Source organism: Oryctolagus cuniculus, chromosome 1, assembly GCF_964237555.1.
Source record: "Oryctolagus cuniculus chromosome 1, mOryCun1.1, whole genome shotgun sequence".
Classification (NCBI taxonomy): Eukaryota; Metazoa; Chordata; class Mammalia; order Lagomorpha; family Leporidae; genus Oryctolagus; species Oryctolagus cuniculus.
In genome coordinates, this window is record NC_091432.1 from 39797314 (window position 1) to 39820125 (window position 22812).

At 36.1% G+C, this 22812-nt stretch overlaps 1 protein-coding gene across 11 annotated transcripts in view; it reads right to left on the minus strand.

Moving 5' to 3' along the window:
• Window positions 1-22812, minus strand: part of ANO3 (anoctamin 3) — a 426063-nt gene that overhangs the window by 31720 nt on the left and 371531 nt on the right. For all 11 annotated transcript variants that reach the window (XM_070072318.1, XM_070072307.1, XM_051825141.2 and 8 more), the window contains 4 exons: window positions 12227-12263; window positions 7799-7910; window positions 7018-7075; window positions 735-832 (listed from right to left, as the gene is read on the minus strand). In XM_070072318.1, the coding sequence (XP_069928419.1) occupies window positions 735-832; window positions 7018-7075; window positions 7799-7910; window positions 12227-12263 (305 nt within the window). The remainder of the gene's footprint in view (window positions 1-734; window positions 833-7017; window positions 7076-7798; window positions 7911-12226; window positions 12264-22812) is intronic.

Here is a 22812-nt window from a genome sequence, read left to right on the forward strand (position 1 = left end):
ATTGTGGGTATTTAGGGAGTAAATCAGTGGACAAGAGTGTATGTGCTCACTCTCTCTTATTTTTATGTATCTCAAATTTTAAAAAATAGTTTACAATTTTAAAAGAGCAAGAAGTGTCTTAAATAATTTAGCAAGTAACTGTACATCCATTATTCTCTTTAACCTTTCCAACTGTTCTTGAGATGGACATGAATGTTGCTCCCTTCTTAAAGATGTGAACCTGAGGCTCAAAGGGTTCATTAACTTCCACATGGTCACAAACTCACTAAGGGGAAGAGTGGGAAATGAACCCTTATCCGTCTGATGACCACACCCAATTTCTTAGACACTACTCATGCTACTTCTTTCTTCTTTATAGCAATATATATGTAATGAAAGTGAAAAAGTGACATGCTCTGGGCTGGTGTTGTGGCTGCCACCTGTGACACCAGCATCCCATGCGGGTGCTAGTTTGAGTAGAAATGGCTCCACTTCCAATCCAGCTCTCTGCTACTGTTCTGGGAAAAACAGCAGAAGATGGCCCAAGTGTTTGGGCCCCTGTTATCCAGACCCAGATGAAACTCCTGGCTTCTGGCTAAGGCCTGACCCATCTCCAGCTATTAAAGCCATCTGGATAGTAAATCAGCTAATGGAAGATCTCTTTCTACCTCTATCCACCTCATTCTGTCTCTCCCTCTGTGTAACTGACTTTCACATAAATAAATAAATCTTTAAAAAACAATTAATATGCTCACGGGTATCCCAGTTCCATGAAGTTGTTCCATATTTGTTTCAAAAACATAATAACACCCATCTGGAGGCAGAGGTCTATCAAACAGCCACTAGGATGACACTGGAAAAGAATCATAAGAATATGACAATGATCTTCCTCTTTCCAGATGGCTCAAATATCCCACCTGTAAATTATACATGGAATTCTAAATTCAAGTCACACTATCAGATGCATAGTAAATAAAATACAAACAAGGAAGGAACAGCATGATTGAAGATAGTTAACAGAAATTTTTTCAGTAATTACTAGGTATTACTGATCAAAATTAATGACAAAGCTAGACTTTATTGAACAACTCTACCAAGCTTTGAGTTGGGTGAGATCACATTTAAATAATGCTATCAAAGCAACACGAGGCAGCTTCAGAAAGGTTTATGGAAAATGAGCATTATGAAAAACATATGGATGGATTTCAAATTTTTTTGTACCAAAATAGGCTTATTTTTAATTGCTTTTTGAATTTTTAAAGTACCCTTATTTAGCTATTAACATTCAGGTAGAAGAAATGTAAATCATGTCTGTGGCATAATGTTTACATTATTATATTATTTTAAATAAGATTTTTTAATTTCAATTTTAGATTCACAAAAGCCAAGCAAAAATAGTACAGTTTACATATACTCCTCAATCAATTATCTCTGCTGCTTCTTGTATACCCTGATGTATTTGTCAAAGCTACGAAACTGACATTATCAGGTTGCACTGAACTACACTAGATTCTATTCAGATTTTATCCATTGTTTATTTGTTGTTTTATTTTATTCTAATTTTTTGTTTTTTTTTGTTTTGTTTTGTTTTGTTCTATGCTCCTTTACAAACCAATATACCTACTTCATTGCATTGGTTTTTTATGCCTCCCAAGCCTCTTTTGGTCTGGGCAATTTTTTATAAGTTGTGCAGTTTAAAGGATTACTAGATGGGTTTTCTATGAACTTCCCTAACAGGATTTGTCTTATGGTTTTCTTGTGTTGAGACTGGTATTATGTATTCTGAGGTGGATCCCACAGAAGTGGAAGTGTCAATTTCATCACAAGTCTCAGAGCTGCACGATAGCCACATGATATCATTGGTAATGTTCACCTTCATCAAGTGGGTGAAGTAGTATGTTTCAGATATTTTCCCTGAGAACTTATTCAGTTTGTTCTATCTTCTGCTCTTAGAAGTTAACTAATAAGGTTAACCTACTTTCAAGATGGAGGTCAAGTATTAAACTTTACCTGGAGAGAGACAATCTATATAAATAAGGACCTTCACAAAGTTCATGTAAAAATATGTATTATGAAAAAAACTATGAATGGATTTCAAGACTATTTTTGCAACAAAGTAAACTTATTTTTTAAATCTATTACCCATAAAGTTTTCCATGTATACTTATAATACACTTTTTTAAATGCCTTTTAAAATATTGTCAACTTTTATCTATTTTTATTTGAAAAGAAGAGACACAGAAAGTCATGGAGGAAGGGAGAGGGAAGAAAACAGATTTTCCATCCACTGATTCACTGTAAAAATGCCTGTAACAGCTGAGAGTAGGCCAGGACAAAGCTGAGAACCTAGAACTCAATCTGGTCTCCCACACTTGTGTCAGTGACTCAAGAGCTTGAGCCTTCCAGGGTGCACATCAGCGGGGAACTGGAATTGGGAGCAGAACTGGCACTCAAAACAAGGTGCTGTGACATGGAACATGTGAATTCCAAGCAGAGTTCTAACCACTGTGCCAAATACCTCTCCCTATAATGTATTTTTAAGTGATAAATATGTACATCAAGATGTTTGTCAGTATGATCCCAGTGTTCCCTGCTCTGTGCTCTTGTGCTTTTGTGGATTTTCATTTAGTTGGTATTAGAAATCAATACCAACAAAATAGAATTTCAATGAAAATTGCGCCCAAACATTTCAGAAGATCTTTGGGTAGATAAACAAGTCTGATTCTTTATAAATGGGGGGGGGGGGGGATCATGTCCTGCTCATAGGGATGCTAGTCTCTGTGGCTTTGATTTCACAGTTTCTATTTTTATCAAATCAGTACTAGTGGGACTTCAAAAAGGGAAAAATAACTGGGACACAAAGAACCTGCTTTTTTTGTTCCAAGCCAGTAATTTAACATTCTCCAATCTGAGCCAGAAGGTAAGCTTGCCAGTGGTCATACTTCTTGTGTGGAGAAGTTAACTTCTTCCATCGAAGCATGTCTCTTTCTTCTACAGTGCCCAGAACTTTGAATTTAGGGTCCCCTGAACTCTTCCAGATATATGTGATAAATGGGTTTCATAGACTGTCTGAAGTAGAATAATTATTAAGCCACAGGGGCAGGTCATAGATCACAGCAGCAAACTGAAGCTCTTCATTTTTGTAGGGAGACTTAGAAGCAAATTATCTTCTCCAAGGTCATTTAAGGTTGGCTGGTGCTATGGGGAAGAAATCCCTGGTTTCCTGCTTCCTGATCCACTGCTCTTTTCACCATGCTAAAGGTGAATTCTGTTCACCAAATGTGTTTGTTGCCTTGAAATATGGGTTTAGCACAAGCATATTTTTATATAGACTGGGAGAAAAAAAGGAAAATCAGATGCCCAAGTGATTGAGCACATAAAGAATAGGCTAAAAGTGGAGGCTGGAAGACAGTCCTTTTATAATTTCGTGGAAACTCAGCCTTGATGAATTTGTGATTTATAAGAATGAAAAAAGCAACCAATTATTTATGAAAGTCTACTACATTCATGTAATGATAGCTTTGAGCTAAAGCCCCTAACTCAATACTTTACAATTCATCTGGTAAAAGGTGCTCATATTTAGACTGTGTAAAAGAGCATGAATGACTATGCATTAGACCAAGGTATCCATTCCAACTATACCACACAAAATCATATCGTTATCAAAATGATAACGGCCAAGCCAAGGTTAGGGGATTTCATATACTTGTCCACTTTTTTCTCACAAGTAATCTTAGCAAAATAATAATAATCACTACCACCATCATCATTACCTAGCAAAATAAATGTCTTCTATGTTCTCTCTTGTGCCTACAAACTATCCCATTGGATAGTAGAACCTACAGTGTTCACAGATGCTAAAACTACACTGCTTAGATTAAATAACTCCTTTAATTTGTAAGTACCTTTGTGTAATATTAAGCAAGTTATGCAACTTTTCAATGCTTTTTATACAACTTTTCTATGCTTTTTATACAACTTTTCTGTGCTTTTGTTTCCACATGCATAAAACAGATAAAATAATAGAATTGCTGTGAGGATTAATTTTAATGACTATATGTAGATCACTTAGTAACAATTGTTGGAACATGGTAGCATGCATTAAAAGCATTCAATAAATGCAAGTTATTATTAAAAACTTTAATATTGAATTTACATAAGATATTAATGTAAAATATAGCATAGCTATTGTATGGGATTCACAAGTACAGTATAGACAGCTCCTAAATGTTCTAAATCAAATTTTGGCACGCTTTTCTTGCTTTATAATGGTTATCATTAATTTTGCCTGGTATTTTACATGTGCAATCCAATTTAATCTTATTATAAGTTTACAAAAGCAGGAGTTGAAGCTTATAGATATTACGATCATGCATCTGGATGGGACACGATTAGAATGTAGACTATAAGAATCCAAGAAAAAAATGTGTAATTTTCATGGTTATGTCCTGTCTTCAAAGCATTAACATACTCAAAGAAGAGAAAGGGACTTCTTTATTTGTACACTTTATAATGTTCAGCAGAGGGTCAATTCTAATATTCTAATATGTATACCTTTTATATGCACACTTCTAATATTTCTAAGGTATATCACTACCGAATAGTTAATTTAATTGATTCCTTTTTCAAAATAAGTAATCATTTGTTGGAAATGGCTACCACATATCATATATTTTGTGACAAATGTTTAGGATTGCCCTGTAACATTTACCTGACACAATTACTATTCTTATTTTCCCTGAATTTTCCAAGAGAAATCAAGATTTCTAATACTTTCATAATTAAGAATCAAAATATTAAATTAAACAAAATCACTGGTGACAAAAGCCACAAAAGCACCATCAAAATGCAGATCTATGTGGCTGTAAGTGCTCTATTCTCCACTTTACTCTTGCTAACTCCAGCCGAACACTCAGAGCAAAAAGTAAGTTGGATCCCCCAAAAGGGAGGTGATCAGTACTTTAGTCATCATTCTGGGTCATGAAAGAAAGTTGAATCTGGGGAATCCAGGCCGTCCTGGGAATAAGAAAGGCCTGAGTGTGTCTTTGGCCAAAAGAATATTAGTACCCAGATAGCAGTGGAGAAAGAGCATGGATAAAGATCAGTAATAGTTTATAGAATTTTTACTGAAATAATTTATAGTATTTTTTGTTATGTAAATTACCTCTTATCTGTAAGCAACTTTGCAATTTAAATAGTACTACTGACAATTTAGGATGAGGAAATGGCTATTCAGAGAGGCTGAATCATGGCAAAGAATTGTCAGGTTTGCAATGATAAAACATAAGTTCTTAGGAAGCTCTAGGTTTTATTCATATATTCCAATCAATTTCTAGAATGCTCTGGGATAACATAAATGAAGGCTCCCTCTATCTTGAGACTGGAGGAACCTTTTAAATAAAGACTAGAAATACCTCCACCCTCAGTTTCCTCAGTTTTTGAGGAGTATTTTCTTAGACTCTTCATATTATGACTTCTACTAACACCAACTTATGTTCAACTGGCTTATATATTAGAATAGCTAAAATAATTTTGAACTATAGAAGTAACAGACATTCTGACCAATGATATAGAGCAGAGCTTATAAATAGACACAATTGTAAGTTGTGATATTAAAAATCTAGAATCTCATTTTGCTGAAAGCAAATAATGTATTTTTATTAAAATGTGGCTTCCAGATGAGGAGAAAATGCTTAACTACTCTTTACAAGAAAATAGATGCTTAATGGTCAAACATATCTAAGTATTGGAAAAATATTTTAGCATGATGCAAATTGCAAAATCCATTAAAGAAAGTTCTATACAGTTTTGTAAAAAATATCAAAATAAAATTAAAACATAAAGAACAATGGGGAAAGTGTTTGGCATAGTGATTAAACTGTCCATTGGGACTCTTGCAAAACATACCAGAGTGCTGGGGTTCTAGTTCCATCTCTGGTTCTGATTTCCTTTTCCTTCTAATGCTCACTCTGGAAGGCAGCAAGTGATGGCTCAAATACCTGGGTTCCTGTCACTCACATCAGGGACCTGGATTTAGCTCCTGGCTCTTGACTTTACCTGTTCCACCCGCAAGCGGCATTTGGGAAGTGAATCAGTGGATGGGAGTGTTCTTTGTCTCTCCCCCTTGCCCAGCATCTCTCACACTCTGTGTCTCTATATCTCTCAAATACATTAAAAATGAATACATAATTTTAAAGGATACAGAAAAACTGGAAAATATCTTCAGCAAATTTGAAATACTAGAGCCTAATTTTATTAGTTTATAAATTAGTAAGAAACCAATCTAAAGAAAATGGGTTGAAGTACTATCCATACATATAAATACAAAATATCCAAACATCATATAAAATATTCCTCATCTCATTCATAATTAAAGATACCAAAATAAAAAGAAAAATCTTTTTGACGATTTTATTGGTTAAAATTAAAATTTTTCTGTTGGCAAAAGACTGAGTAGAAGCATGATCATACACAACAAGCAGGGAGTGGAATTCTGAAGGACAACTACTCAGTCTCAGTAAGAATATACAATGTGTTTACCCGGTAACCTGACAATATTTCTCCTAGAATTTCTTTTACGTGACAAACTTATTCAAAACCAATCAAAAACTTAGAGTCTTAGTCAGATGTACCTATATATTTATGTTTCAGGCAAGATTCCTTTTGAACTAAAATTCCGTTGCCTAATAAGAAGCCTAACATGCTTAAAAGTATGAAAGCCCATGCAATAGATAATACCAATATCCCAAATGAGCAGAATTACTGTAGTTAAATTCCTGGGGTTTGTGAATAGAAGAAATGGATGTGATAGAATAAAAAGACATGAGGTCAGAATTTTGGAGTTTAACTTTCAGCTCACCCTCTATTTTGAAAATATGTGACTGTTTCCTTTCTGAATTCAGGGCAACTTTTCTCTAAAATAATATGTCTTTAACTTGCCTGGACTTCCCTGAACTTCAGCTTCTCTCCCAAGGCCCTTTACTCCCACGGTGAGTGGCCCAAGTCCATCCTCTCACCCACCCTCACAGGGTTACTTACTTCCTCCAGTCTCCACCGGTTAAAAAGTTTGTTGTATTTTCCTGGGTGGCCTACAAATCTGTGAAAAGGCATTTTAGATAATTAGCAGTTAACTGGAGATTACTGAAGAACATGTACTAACACATCACAGAGAGTGCATGTGTGGGTAGATATAAACGGTCATTGGTGCAATTTGTCCCCAAACAATTCACTTTTGCTATGTTTAGACAACATCAAAGTGCTTGACTTAAAAAAAATAAAATGATTCAAAGAACTCAATACCAATGGGTTGAGAAAGTTCAAAATAACCAAATGACTTTTTCCATTTTCACATGCAGAGTTTTAATGTCTTGCCCATCCAATCAATGAATATTACAAGAATTTGCTGAGTTGTTTGGACTGAAATCTTTCTAGCTTCTGAATGTTTCCATGGCACTGGGTAGAGTGTTAAGTGAATGTAAACTATAAATATTAAATTAATATGCCTCTTTTTCTATTTTACAGCAAACTTTGAAAACAAAAAATTGTACCCCAGGTTACACAAAAAATTATTTTCTTCTTTAACGAAGTCATTACTGATTAACAGATGGTTCTAATTCAACTTAAATATGGCAAATAGGGTTCCTTTTTGCCAACATTAATTGGTTTTGACTATCAGAAGTAATTTGAATGAGAATACATGTGAAGACTGATTAACAGATTTACAAAGTAGAAGACAAGAATTTACCAGTTCTGTTAATTAATGGACAATGAAACTGATGACCCTGTGTGTGCACAAAGATAACGTATAAAGGTGACTTACCTCCCCAAAAAGAAAGCAATATAGAAGATAGAACTGTTTAAATTGACAAACTGGAAGAGGAACATCTTCAGGGCAAAGCTGTTTTCCCATTCAGATTCTGTTCGAGGATATTCTAAAAAGAATATAAATTGCATTTCTGTAGATGAGTGACCAAAACTGTGGACATGGAATCAGAAGAAGCCTCATGGTCAAGTTTTGGTTTAGTACTACCCTAATTCAATGATGTACTTGGTGTTTCTGAGTTTTAATGCCTGTGTCTGCAAAGTGTGAATGATAATATCTGCTGTAAAAATTTGATGAAATGACCCAATAAGATTACCATCACGCTTTCCCACTAGCTATAAAATTGTAATCCCTGTTATTAATATAAAAACATTGTCAAGAGTACATTTACTATTTTCTGTAGAAGTAACCATAAGTATTGGATAAATCTGTTACCAACTCAAACACACTTATATACAATACACAGACCTAAATTGTCCACAGAGTTCTTTGAAGAATGAATATTTTGTGTGTAGTATGAAGCAGAATGGTCAAAGAAAAGAGGGGTGCTTCCATCAGAAGAGCTGAGTTCTTGTCTCATTCTTATACCCTATTGCAAAAAATCAAAGGCAGACCTCTTCACATTTTTGTAATACATTTTTGCCATTTGTGCAATGAGGGATTTAGATAAGATAATATCCAAGAATGCTGTCAACTCATGTCTGATGTTTCCATGATGCAAAGGAAAAAAAAGATGAGAGAGATTGGATCAAATTGGCAGCATGTACTGCAGTTTCAGCTCAGTATCCAAATAAATGATTTTAAAAAGAAGTCCCTCTGATATTTTGATGTAGTTGAAAAATTCAAGACATATTAAAAAAAAGATGCGATCTGATTTCACCAAAATATAGACCAAAAGAATACATGAGCACAGTCACATGGAAGGAAGAGGGACTAGGTCATTGGGAATGGCATTTATAACTGGGAGGGGTCTGTAGGGCATCCAAAAGAATGACTATTGTTGTGAGTCAGCAAGAACATTTGGTAAGAACATAACCCCACATATTTTGTTATGTGTGCTCTCACTGTCATTTCCTTCTAGCTTGTGATTTGATCCTTTAACACAAATTTTTATTTAAAAAAGAAATGGTATTTTAAAACTTCTTCTAGTTGTTTCCCATTTCTATATTTAATGCAGCATGATTTACAAATGTATCCTGTAAGATTTCAGCTTTAGGGCAAAAAGGTGCAATTTTGTTGGTGGCCAAACTGTATGGATAAGTTTTGACAATGTACCAAGTGTTTGAAAATAATATTTGTTAATCTGTTGAGCATAAAGTTTTTACTTAAGAGAAGCTTGGAAACATAGAGAAACTACTTAAAAACCAAAAGAAAAATAAAAAAAAAAATTAGGAAAAAAAGTCCTCCAACCCCCATAGTATTTATCCTCAAAGAGAAAGCAGAGGTTAGTAGCAAGAATGTTTTTGATAGTAACTGGGTGTCAGTCACTCCAAAATAACACTAGGTATGCAATATTTATAGAAAATGCTATCTTTATCTTTTGATAAGGAACATGAGGCAAGAAGAGACTAAATAAATTGATCATGATTATATAATCACTTATCATAAATCACAGAGAAGTTTTAAGCCCATGCATTCTCACTCCATATTCTATATTATTAACAGTTACATGATATTTCCTCCATGAAACATGGATCTGTTAAAAAGAACAAGATGACATAGGAGAGGGCTACTAAGAGGACGGAAAGTATTTCATATTCTAGGAAGTGTAAAATATGAGCAGATACAAAACATTCAAGAGAAGACTGGGAAGATAAAGGTGACATCGTCTTGAAAAAAACTCTGAGATAGGGCCTGCACCGTGGCTCACTTGGTTAATCCTCCTCCTGTGGCGCCAGCGTCCCATATGGGCGTCGGGTTCTAGTCCTGGTTGCTCCTTTTCCAGTCTAGCTCTCTGCTGTGGACCGGGAAGGCAGTGGAGGATGGCCCAAGTGCTTGGGCCTCTGCACCTGCATGGGAGACCAGGAGGAGGCTCCTGGCTCCTGGCTTCAGATCGTCGTAGTTCCAGCCGTAGTGGCCACTTAGGGGGTAAACCAATGGAAGGAAGACCTTTCTCTCTGCCTCTCTCTCTCACCGTCTAACTCTGTCTGTCAAAAAAACAAAACAAAACAAACAAAAACTCTGAGAAAAATAGTAGTAAATGAGAAAGGAAAAGAAACAATATTAAAGGATGTGTCAAGAAACATCTGACTATAAAGAGCTCCAGAAAGAAAGAAAAGGGAGGAGGGAAGGAAACTATCAAACAAACAATATATCAAATTTCCCAGAAGTGAAGTTTCCGACTTTCCAGGTTGTGGCAGTTAAGGAGGTGTGCCACTAGGATTTCTCCTCCTGCCGAAGCTGCTGTTCCAAAGCACAGTGTGCAGTTACTTAACAGCCCCCAGCTGTTTTCACTGTTGGGCTAGACCAGCTTTCAGACCAAGACCTCACGCTTGCCAGGCAGCAATGAACCAGTAATTCAGCAAGGACAGGGATACTGGGACTTTGGCAATTAGAACCAAGGTTATGTTCCTCTAAATCTTTGAAATGTTCTCCCTCGAGTTCCCCACTGGGTTAGTTAAAACCACCAGCTCTGTGTTGCTGTGTAAAGCTCTCCCTACCCTATCCTGCTCTTACTACTTATGTTTTTTCAAGTTATTTCCTAATAAAACTCTTGCGTGCCTACCTCCATTTGAGTGTCTGCTTCCTGGGGGACACAACAGATACACAAACTGATAGGATGCACTCAGTATCTAGCATAAAGAATGATTAAAGCTCTGATCAAAGTACATCAGTGTGAAATACTGAGGAAATAAATGAAAAATCAAAGCAGGTCACAGGCAAGGAGCTGGGGATCAGTTTTAGCAGGTTCTCAATCATGATGCTGGTATCTAGAAAAGTAAGAAGTTCCTTCTAAAATTCAAAGGAACTTGTTAATCCTACAAAGTTATAATGTTCCAAGACACAGTGGAGTAGCTGTACTTCACAATGATATAGTATATCCTGCTTAAAGAACTGTAAGAAATGAGGTGTTTATGTTCCAAATACAAAGAAAAGATAAAGAAATGAAACAGGAGTTGCCTGGTTTGATCAATTTTTGCTGCATACATGTGTTGAAAAATTGCACTCAATCTGATAAAAATGTACAAATGTTACATGTTAACTAAAATTTTTAAATAATTAGATGATAAAATAGTTTTTAAATCAAAGGGAAAACTAGCCCCAGCTTAGAATTTTATATCAAGGAAAACTAAAAACAAGCTTAAGAATAGAATAAAGATATTTTCAGAGATGCAAAGTTCCAAGAAATTTACATGCAGGTAGAAAAATAAGGAATTAAGCCAAGATAGAAGACAAAACACTGGTGAAGTAGCATCCAACTGAGAAAAATGGTGAGAGGCATTACTACATTTTGGTAAAAGCCAGCCAGGATGCAGGTGGCCACAAGCATAGAAGGCACCCCATGTAGACTGAAGTAGATATAGGGCTCAAGAAGTTAACTCCAGGAAGTCACCACAAGTCTAGAACATCTGACATGTTTTAATAGATTCAAAGAAAACAGAGCATTTTGGAAAAAGGTGTGGGATAAATTAAGGAAAGGATATAAATCACATAGCAAGAAAAAAATCAGTAATGCCTTGAATGGCATGATACTAAAACATATCAGAGTACATATCACACTTTAGATAGGAAAATCTTACATGGACACAATGATGTGAACATTAAATATTAATTTGGCTAAAAATGCTGACACTTCAGAAAGAGGAGAAATGAAGTTTGTGTGTATCCAGTGAGGAATGGGGCCATATGCAGGATAAGGTACTGCAGGGGATATTAGGTGATAAGTCCTTAAACTAATGCTTTTATAATCAGAAGGAAATAGATTACCACAGGTAAAATTCAATAATGGGAATAGAAGCACATGATTAGAAATAGGTTGGGAAATAACAATAAATTTACAAAATATTAAAAAGTAGCTGCCTCTAGGGTATAGAAAACAGAACTGGGTAAGGTGACAAAAGACAGATTTTTATTAGAAATCTCTTAACAGTGTTTCGTCTTTTCAAATTACGTGTACATTTAATACTATTTTCATAAAATACATTGAGGAAATAGCCAAAAGAGCTGAAAAGTTGGAAAAATAGGAATTCCAAGTAATGAGAATCACATTTTACTTATTTCTAATACTGGATGTTTTGAAACCACATGAATTACATCTCAATTGTTGTTCAGTATAGATCAACCTCTACATGACCTCTCTGATTTTATAATATATAATTATATAATCAAAGGCATTAAAATGCTAAAATATATACAGGAAATCTAGACTGATATACCTGTATATTGGCTTCTTACTAGAGAGAAAAGTAAGAAAAATACACTTACCTAAATTTGTGAGAAGGTAAGCAATTTTTTCGTAAGCCTATAATAGAAGAGAATAGTCAATTATATTTTTATTTAGAAAATGATAGTACTTACACTATTCAAGGAAATAGTCAAAGTGTGTTGTGTAAAATATCACATTTTCAGTCATATAGAAACATTTGTTAAAACTAGGTATACAGTGCTTCTTATATACATTAATGCACAAAATGGATATGATAAAATGCATTTGAAAATAGATAAATGGATAGACACAGTTGTTCTCTGTAATAATAAGTCTTGCCTGGTAGCTCTCTCTCTTTTTTTTTTTTTTTTTTTTTTTTTTTTTTAACAGGCAGAGTGGACAGTGAGAGAGAGAGACAGAGAGAAAGGTCTTCCTTTGCCGTTGGTTCACCCTCCAATGGCCGCCGCGGCCGCCGCGCTGCGGCCGGCGCACCGCGCTGATCCGATGGCAGGAGCCAGGAGCCAGGTGCTTTTCCTGGTCTCCCATGGTGTGCAGGGCCCAAGCACCTGGGCCATCCTCCACTGCACTCCCTGGCCACAGCAGAGAGCTGGCCTGGAAGAGGGGCAACCGGGACAGAATCCGGCGCCCCGACCGGGACTAGAACCCAGTGTGCCGGCGCCACTAGGCGGAGGATTAGCCTAGTGAGCCGCGGCGCCGGCACCTGGTAGCTCTCTTTATATCCATTTTATAAACCACTTTACAAACAAGAGCAAAAATAAAAAACCCAGATGTCATTCAGTTGGTTAATGGCTGGCCTGGGATTTTATCTTCAAATTATACAGTCTTTTTTACTAAAACAGAATGCTGTGTGAAAGTCTGAATTCTACATGATTGAATTTTCCAGACAAAACAATGCTCAAGCTTGCATTCCTTAAGAACAAAATAGTTTTGGTGATTATTTAAAAGAGAATCATAAGTCAAACCTGTTGAAGCTGTAAATCAGAGGCACAACATATTTTTCTGACAATATTTTCACTTTCTACTTCTACAGATTCCTCAGACCACCATTTATATAGATTCAAATAAGAGACACAGATTTCACAATTTCCCGAGTAGACATGTTTTTGCCGTAGAGAGAAGAGTGGTATGAGTTTGTGGGTATATGCATGTGCATGTGGATATTACTATATAGAAACATAGTTCAAAAATATAGCTTAGAATAATAGCTGTAATAATACTGTCTGTTGGTATGCAAAATTCAAAGGTATGTACCTTCCCACTTTGAGGGCTGTTTACCTTCCCTGACAGTTCTTTCAATAGAAGTACTATGATAATTCTTTTAGCTGTGATTATAACATACCTCTTCCTAAGATTAGCAGTGTTATCTGGAAACACGAAGCTCACAATGAGTACAAAGCCTCATTCTACCTCTAGTGCAGGTTTTTGTTTTATTTACTTTTATTTTAGATACTTATAAGCTGTCATTTTCAATTTTTAAAATGATTATCTAGAATTCCTGAGCACAAAGTTACCTTTATTATAACTTGCTCTTTTCTATGCCCAATTTATCAAATATGATGATTGTAGTAAAATCTTCAAGGAGTATGACAGGATGGATTTGAGCAACCAACAAATTGCACTTGGGCAGCTACTGTGCCTCTAGCACTGAGTTAAGTGCCTTCACAGGGACCGAAGCTTCGTTCTGCTAATTAGTGCCATTTAGGTTGTTTAGTTATTGGCAAATGGTGCGTCATATATGTTGTTTTGCATAAACAACAATTTTGTCAAGTGGGTATAATCTCCATTCACAGAACAGGAAACCAAGATTAGAATATCAGGCGTCTTTCCAGAGATGACACTACCATGCAGGCAGAAGGGCCGAGGTTTGCCCTGCGGCTCTTTTGCAGCATCTATGTGCCATGCCTTTTCACACAGTTTCAGACTTTTGACAAAACTCAGCACACAAAGTCTGCCTGCAAGCCTGGGATGGAAATACTTGCAGCTGATGCTCCAAAGGATTACAGTAACCTTGGAGGAATGTTATACATCACAAAGGATGCTCAATAGATGTTTGGGGGCTTTCTGGAGTATTGAGAACCTTTATCATCCATGGATCCAAATATTATGGTCAACGGGTACCATCATGATAACGCATTACAAAATCAGTTCACCCAGAGTGACTTGTTAACTTCAAAACTACAAAATTCAGGAAGAAACTATGATTTAAATATATCCAAATGTATTGTGTGTAACAGCAATCTCTTTGGCAAGGTAAGTTGTATGTGTATCCATGATGTGTGTGCTGGACATGTACTTGGGAGAGGAGCAGATAGAGAGGCTCAGGGATAAGTACTTCTTATGGTCTATACTTACACAGACACATACATACACACACTCATGACACTGTGTTGGAGAACTTACATTTCTAAAAGCCACCTATTAAGGTGACACTGTGGCATGGTGGGAAAGCTGCCATAAGCAGCACTGGCATACCATATGGGCACCAGTTTGAGTCCTGGCTGCTCCACTTCAATCCAGCTCCCTGCTAATGCATCTGGGAAAGCAACGGAAATCGCTCAAGTCCTTGTGACCCTGCACCCACATGGGAGACCCGGATGAAGTTCCTGGCTCCTGTCTTCTGCCTGGCTCAGCCCCAGCACTGGGGACATTTGGGGAGTGAATTAGCTGTTGGAAGATCTCTCTCTCTCCCTCTTTTTTTCTGCTTCTGCCTCTTCCTCTCTGTAACTGTTTCAAATAAATACATCTTATAAAAAAATAAAATATTATGCATTACTACATTGAGTAAGTTGACATTCTCTCATTCATATATATTAATTAGGTTAAAACATTTGTTAAGAATTTCTAGATAATGTAGCATTTGAGGAACGAAATGACAGTCAACCAACCAAGCATAGTCTCCACTTTGCTGGAACTGAAATCCTGGGGGATGGAAACAAATGGCAAACAAACAGGTATGCAAGGCACCAGGAAGACAAAGAAAGCAGGCTGGCGGATAGAGCACCAGTTGTTATTGTCCTGTTCTGGAGAGTGATCAGGCAAGCCTTTCTTGGGCTGACCTTTGAGCAGAAACCTGCATGAAGTGCAGCAGGGAGTACTGCAGAAAGCTGGGCTAAGTAAACACCCTCCAGACAAAGACACAGCAATGTAGAGGCCCTGAGACTGGCATGGATTTGATGAATTCCACCAAGGGCAAGGAGATTAGAGGGTTAGGAGTGGCAGCCACTATAGAGCAAAGTAGTGGGAAGGGAGTCAGAGACTTCTCAGAGGGAAATGCTTTTGGGAAGCCTCATTGGCCACAGTGAGGATTTTAGAATTCACTCTGGGCTGAGAAGTTATCTTCCCTCTAAAAGCCTTGTGTAGGGTATAGGGCAGAAATCAGTTGGTGGGGAAAAAAACAGCAAGGGTAGGGAAAGGGCATAGGTGTTGTGAAGGGCACACCAGGAAGTTTTACACTCATTTAGTGGTCTTCTGAGTCAGAGCCCCACAATCTAACCTTCACTCCCGAAAACAAACTCCAAACTGGCTTTTGCAGAATCAGATGGTTACTGTTCTTTCCCAGTAATTTACTTTTCTGAATTTCTAGAAACCACGGGCATGGACATGAACGAACTAAACAAATAAATATTTTTAAGAGTAAGCCCTCTTATTAAATGAGTCACTTGGCATTACAGCCTTTCCTCTTTAAGATGTGTGGATCAACCCTTTGATCTATCCTGGTCTATAATAACCTATTTGCATTGTAATTGGTATCCAGTGGTAACCAGGTATTAAGGAAAGTAATAAGGCCTGTGAAAAAATGCATAATAATGAATGTTCTGGAATGGCTGAACAATGGGGAAGAGGCTAGAACCAGAACTGGGGACTTACATTGGCTACATTTGGTTAGGGATTGTATGTGTGTGTGTGTATGTTTTCGTTATGATGTTCTCCATGCACAATGCATGAATTGTTGAATGAGGGAAGGAATACTAAAAGGAGCTCACTCTTTCACTCACTATGATTCCATGCTTCAATTGACCTAATCCTAGATATTGAAATGAAAAATGATGTTTCTAGTTTTTTCTTAAAATTTATAAATTAGTCATGAGGCCAGACAGTTGTTATGATGATGTAATATGACAAAATTAGTTCAGGTTTCAGTGAAAGCAACAACAAATATACATTTTTAAAATAATTTTACATTTTTTACTTCATGAAAACTTTTTGGAAGTATTTCCTGATATGCTATTTATCTAATCCTTAATATCATGCTATATTTGGGTAGCAGCAAAATAAACAGGACAGAATTTGGAAAGAGCAACACATGATTTCAAATTCCATCTTCCTGGCTTTTAGTTATGCTCAGGAATGGAATGTCAAAAATAATAAACTGAAGTTTTAATTACTGTTACAGATATTTTGATTTCAGAAGTTTTTTTTTTTTTTAAATCATGGTTGTCCATATAAATTCCATTAGGTCTTTTAACTGAACTATTTTGTAATTCTATTTTAGGGCCTAACAGGATCAAAAACACCACCAAGTAATTTTAAATATTTTGTTATAAATAAATTTTGCTTAACCTCACAAAGCAGATTCTGAATGGGACTCAAGAATCTGTAGTTTTCCAGGTGATTTAATTCAAAGTAAGAATAAAGTTAAAATTGCTTTCATGATCTGTAACATGGACTTGATATCAAACGTTTATTATATTGGCCCATATTTTTTTCTCTAGTTGAATAATTATTTAGGATGCCATGATCTATAAATTTTGTGTTATTTAAAGAATATTTAAATTCGGTTATTAGTTTGAATTCAAAGAAAAGCGGCAAACTTAAAAGACATTAAAATTTAATAAGTAAAAAGAATTATGAGGATATATAATATGATAGATGCTAGCCAGGCTATTTGGAGAATAACATATTTCAAGTTTATGCAAAGGTTATATTGTAAGCCGCTTCGAAGCATTAAGTAGAGACCTATATTTAAATAGAAAAGCAAGAAACTCAGTCCCTGCTTGGAAGGAGCTTGCACTCGGTTAGCTGGAGAAAAGACATACCTCCTAAGCACTCCAACAGAAGACTATTCACAAAAGGTATTGCTTTGTTCTACCAGCAGAATCTGATAAGAGGGAGAATAGAAATGTCCAAGTACCTTGTGAGCAGGATAAAAACAAAGAAGAGATTATGCAAGTCTACATAGAAGACTGAGAAAAAGCTTGATGGAGGAAAAGATCTCTAACTGGAATTTTTAAAGATAAAGAGATATTCTCCAGGGAAACAAAAGAGAAAAGGGCATTGCAGACAGGAAACCTGTGAACTCTGGGTGTGAAGTCAAAGTGCCAGAGGGACAAATGAAAGTGGTTCTGTAGGCTGCAGTGAAGACAGGGAAAGGGGAAAATGAGATGAAACCCTACACAAGAACAGAGCAGAAGTCAGCTCTAAGGCCTCCTGGGCCAGGTTAATGGATTTATAATTTCTATCAGAAGCAATGGGCATTCATCAAACAGTTTCAAGTTAAAAATAAAATGATCAAATTTACAGTTTAGAAAGATCCTTCCAACAGTTGTGAAAAAGGGAGATAGGAAGAGGTGAAGATAAACCAGTTAAAAAGTTTCTTTAATGTCACAAGCCCAAAAGGACAAGTAGTTGAACTAAACTAAGGATGTAGAAGTGAGGATGGTGAGCAGGAAATGGATCAAAGAGAAGTCACAGACACAAATTCACAACAGTTAGTAACTGATAGGATAAAGGAGATAAAAAATTATGAAGAATGGCTTAAAAGAATGACTTAGAGTTTCTGACTGTTTATTCTTTAAAAGTTTCTGATTTAAAAAAAAAACTTGATTGTTTTGAAATATTTTGCCATGTCTTCATCTTTTTTAAGATTTATTTATTTATTTGAAAGGCAGAGTTACAGAAATGCAGAGGAAGTGAGAGAGGGAGAGAGAGAGGAAAAAGGAGAGAGAGAGGGAGAGAAAGAGGGGGAAAGAGAGAGGGAGAAAGGGAGAGGAAGAGAGGGAGAGGGAGAAAGAAAGACCTTTGATCTGCTGGTTCACTCATCAAATGGCTGCAAAGGCCAGAATTGGGATGATCCAAAGCCAGGAGCCTGGAACTTCCTCAGAGTCTCCCACAGGGCTGCAGGGACCCAAGGACTTGAGCCATCTTCCACTCTTCCCAGGCCATAGCAGAGACCTGGATCAGAAGTGGAGCAGCTGGGACATGAACCAGTACCCATATGGGATGCTGGTACCACAGGTAGAGGCTTTACTCACTATGCCACAGTGCTGGCCCATCATGTCTTCATTTTATAATCTCATGTATATGGATTAAAGCTGAAAAGCACATTATTGCAATAGAATATTTTGAATAAGGCCATGTCTTTCCTTCAGGGGAAATGGTGACATAGTGATCCAAATGACAAAAAAATTAAGAAACCGAAGCACAATTTTATTAGATGTATATTTAGTTCTGATCTCAAAATACCACAATAGGAGGTAGCATTCTTTTTTGTAGATGAACACAATTGGTGGCATAATATTTGACACTATGGTGTTAATCTACCTTTATTTGATTATGCCCTTAAATTATTCCTATGTATTCAGGTAAAGCAGGAGGGCTATATAATCTATGTAGTGCTTTAATGTCCTGAGTAGGAAACCAGTACACACATACAGAACAGCATTATTATTTTACGCTGATTAAATACGAGGAATATAACATTTTTCCCATTAGATGTGTTGGTTGCCTAATTTAATTGATTTATATCAAATCTATTTTAAAATCTTCTCCATAGTTAGTTAGCTACATAGAGGTTATTTTCGGTCTCTTTTACTTCAAGTAATCCCTGAATCTTTATGTTAAAATGCTCATCAGGTAGAAATAAACATTTAAAAAAATAAGTTCCTGACTTTTCACAGGAATTAGGGATGATTACTTTATGGCACTACAAAGTTACATGGGCTCTGATAGTCAATGAAAAGGAGACAGTGTGGTTTTTGCTGATCTCAAAAGATTGAATTTACGAGAATATGATCCTCACAGAGATCCACTTTACCAAGTTCAGCTTTGTTTTCTATAAAATAAAAATTCTCTGGAGGTGAGAATACATTAGATTCACCAAAGAATGAACTTAGTGAGACCAAGTAGCATTTAGCAGGAGGAGATTGGGGGGTGGAAAGAGAGAGAGAGAGAATTTCACTATGAGAGCTATGGTCCTAGGTATGGGGTGGTGACTGAAGATAGGAGTAGGAGGCAGAGCAGTCAGAGTTTAAAGGATTGATAAGAAGCAACTGGAGGGGGCCGGTGCTGTGGTGCAGTGGATTATCGCCCTGACCTGAAGTGCCAGCATCCCATATGGGTGCTGGTTCTAGTCCCGGCTGCTCCTTTCCCCTTCCAGCTCTCTGCTGTGGCCTGGGATAGCAGTAGAAGATTGCCCAAGTCCTTGGGCCCTTGCACCTGCGTGGGAGATCTGGAGGAAGCTTCTGGCTCCTGGCTTCAGATCGGTGCAGCTCCAGTCATTGCGGCCATCAGGGGAGTGAACCATCGGACGGAAGACATCTCTCTCTCTCTCTCTCTCTCTCCTCTATCTCTCTCTCTATCTCTCCTCTTTCTGTGTAACTCTGTCTTTCAAATAAATAAATTAATCTTAAAAAAAATAAAGAAGAAGCAACTGGAATATTAAACCAGAATCTGGTACATCTTGGAAAAAGATCAGCCAGATTCTGATATTCACAATATCAATGAAAACAGAACTCTTCCATAAGAAAATATTTGGTGGCTAAGCTCCCATTTTTTCAAATGCAGGCGTTGATCATGAGCTTGGTCTGATAAGTTCTTCTGCTTGATTGAGAAGTAGGGATGGAAGCCTGGACTTTGAGTTTGTTCCCAGAAATGCCATGCTTGTGTTCTTAAGCAAAAATTATTTATCAACACCTGACTTCCTCATTTTCCTTTTTTGTGCAATACTCTTTGTGGAACACACACAGAAGTCTTTCTGCTTTCTACTTGTTGAGTTCTTTATCTAGTGGAGGATTAAGCCTGTGGCTATAAAGTAAGTTGAAAGGATGCTATTGAAAAAATTAAATGAAAAAAAAAAAAAAGGAAGGAAAGACGGGGGATGGAGAAGAGACAGAAGATGGGAAGTACCATTATGTGCTTAAAATTGTATACATGAGATACATGAAATCTGCTCTCTTTAAATAAATAAATTTTTTAAAATTGAATTAAATTAAAAAGAAATACTCCCCATCTTCAAAAATACTAGGTCCATCCATGAATTCACTTAAAATGTTTTTGAAGTTCAGAAGGTCTTTGAAACAAATCACCTAATAAACACAGGAACACAGGGTGCTCTTTTGAAGGCAATATTAATTGGAGAGCAAGAGAATAAAGGAACATAAAACTATTAATATGAATTACTTCCAACACACAATTAGATTTATGGTAGGAAGGGAGGCAAGTGACATTATGATATAGTTGATTTTTTATTTAATATTTTAATGCTTTCTGCTTTATTAATTTTTTTTGACAGGCAGAGTGGACAGTGAGAGATAGAGACAGAGAGAAAGGTCTTCCTTTTGCTGTTGGTTCACCCTCCAATGGACGCCGCGGTCGGTGCACTGTGGCCGGCGCACCGCGCTGATCCAAAGCCAAGAGCCAGGTACTTATCCTGGTCTCCCATGGGGTGCAGGGCCCAAGCACTTGGGCCATCCTTCACTGCACTCCCTGGCCACAGCAGAGAGCTGGCCTGGAAGAGGGGCAACCGGGACAGAATCTGGCACCCTGACCAGGACTAGAACCCGGTGTGCCGGCGCCGCAAGGCGGAGGATTAACCTAGTGAGCCGCAGCGCCAGCCTGCTTTATTAATTTTTAAATTAATAAAGTTCATCATTCATATCAAGTTCATCATTCAAAGCAAAGACAAAACAACAGACTTAAATAGTAGAAAATAAAATTAATACATTAAAGAGAATCACACTACTAAAAATTATCATAGTGGTATGATGTCTGCATGAACAGAATCTTTAAATATTTTCCTATATTATTATATATTTTGTACAATGTAACACAATAAATGCATGTGATTCTCTTTCTGCAAACATGACTGGGTATTTTAATGCTTATGACTGAGTAACCAAAACATTTAAACAAAAATGAGCAAAAGGTAAATATTAATTAACGTACCAATGCTCTGAAGAATTTCGAAAGACCAAAGAAAAAATTGTCAACCTTTCAAAATCTTGTAAGAAGGGAAATAAATAACTCATAAATGGAAATAAAATTATAAAATATCAAAAAGAAGCAAATATAGATGGAAAGGTTTGTACTATTACTCTTTTCTACGCACTAGAAGAGAATCTCATTTAATCTTTTCATAATCCAATGGTAGTTTCATTTTCATTTGAAATATCAAAAAATTAAAGTGTATGGCCCAAATCACACATATGAATTAATCTGCTTTGCATGTGTCCAGAGTCCACTTATTTTTGTCAGGACAATGAGCGGAACTATAGTATCAAGAAAGACAATGTACAGAGGGAAGCCCGATTGCTGGCATGTTGCTGAGTCACTGAGAAATCATTTTTTTATGGGTAAAAGAAAAAATTTACAAAGTGGACCAAAGTTGCTACCAATATGGCTACAGTTTTAGAGGTGATATACATACATATATATCATATATATACATATATATCATGTACATATATGTAATATATCATGTATATATGCAATCTATTTCTCATTTATTCCATTTATAACATGCTAGATTTTTTTAAAAGAAAAATTTATGTACATTTTTTCCTGGCTGTGAATCAACACATATGTGCAGGAATAACTATTTGTAAGATCAGAAAAAGCTATATTAAGTGACAACTGTATTTCACATATCATTTCCCTTATGATAGATGAAAACCGTTAACATTTGATCGGCATTCCCTTTAGTTTCAAAATCCTGGTGTGTGTGTGCTAGTGTGTGTATTATAGAAAACCAGAATCAGTTAAAATTCAATATTCTTTTTCTGTATTTTAAGTCCTTAAGATATATAAAATACAATTCTAATAGTTCATATAATACTCCATTAAATACAATTTGAATTAGCATTTTCTTACTGTTGGTCATTTATGGAGATCTCTTTTCTAACTTTTGCAAATCTACATAATAATATAATAATCTTTCTACATAAATTTAAGACTATATCATTGTCGATTTCTTGAATGTAAAATATCAGGAATTAATATCAAAATTTGGGGTTGGCTAGTCTTAATAGAAGTTTATTATAGAAAATCTAGAAAATTATATATATTAGATAAAAATCAGACAACATTTAAAGAAAATAAACATAACATATTATCTTACCTTTTACCAATAACTCCGGATATTGTATTGATGTGTACTTGGAATTATTATCTATGTGGATGTACATGCTCCTGAGTTTGAGTTTTTATACTATCGTTAGCAGATATAGTTTAAAAATCACCTCTATGTTTGCCTAGGAAGTTTTATATTTTTGTGTAAATTTTGGATTATTTTGTGAAACAGAAACTTTTTTTAAACTTTGTAAATAAAAATGTAGTGCCTTTGGTGAGACAGAATTAGTAATTTGTAATTTTTTTTGCAGTTTCTGCCATGATTGGTATTCTACTCCAG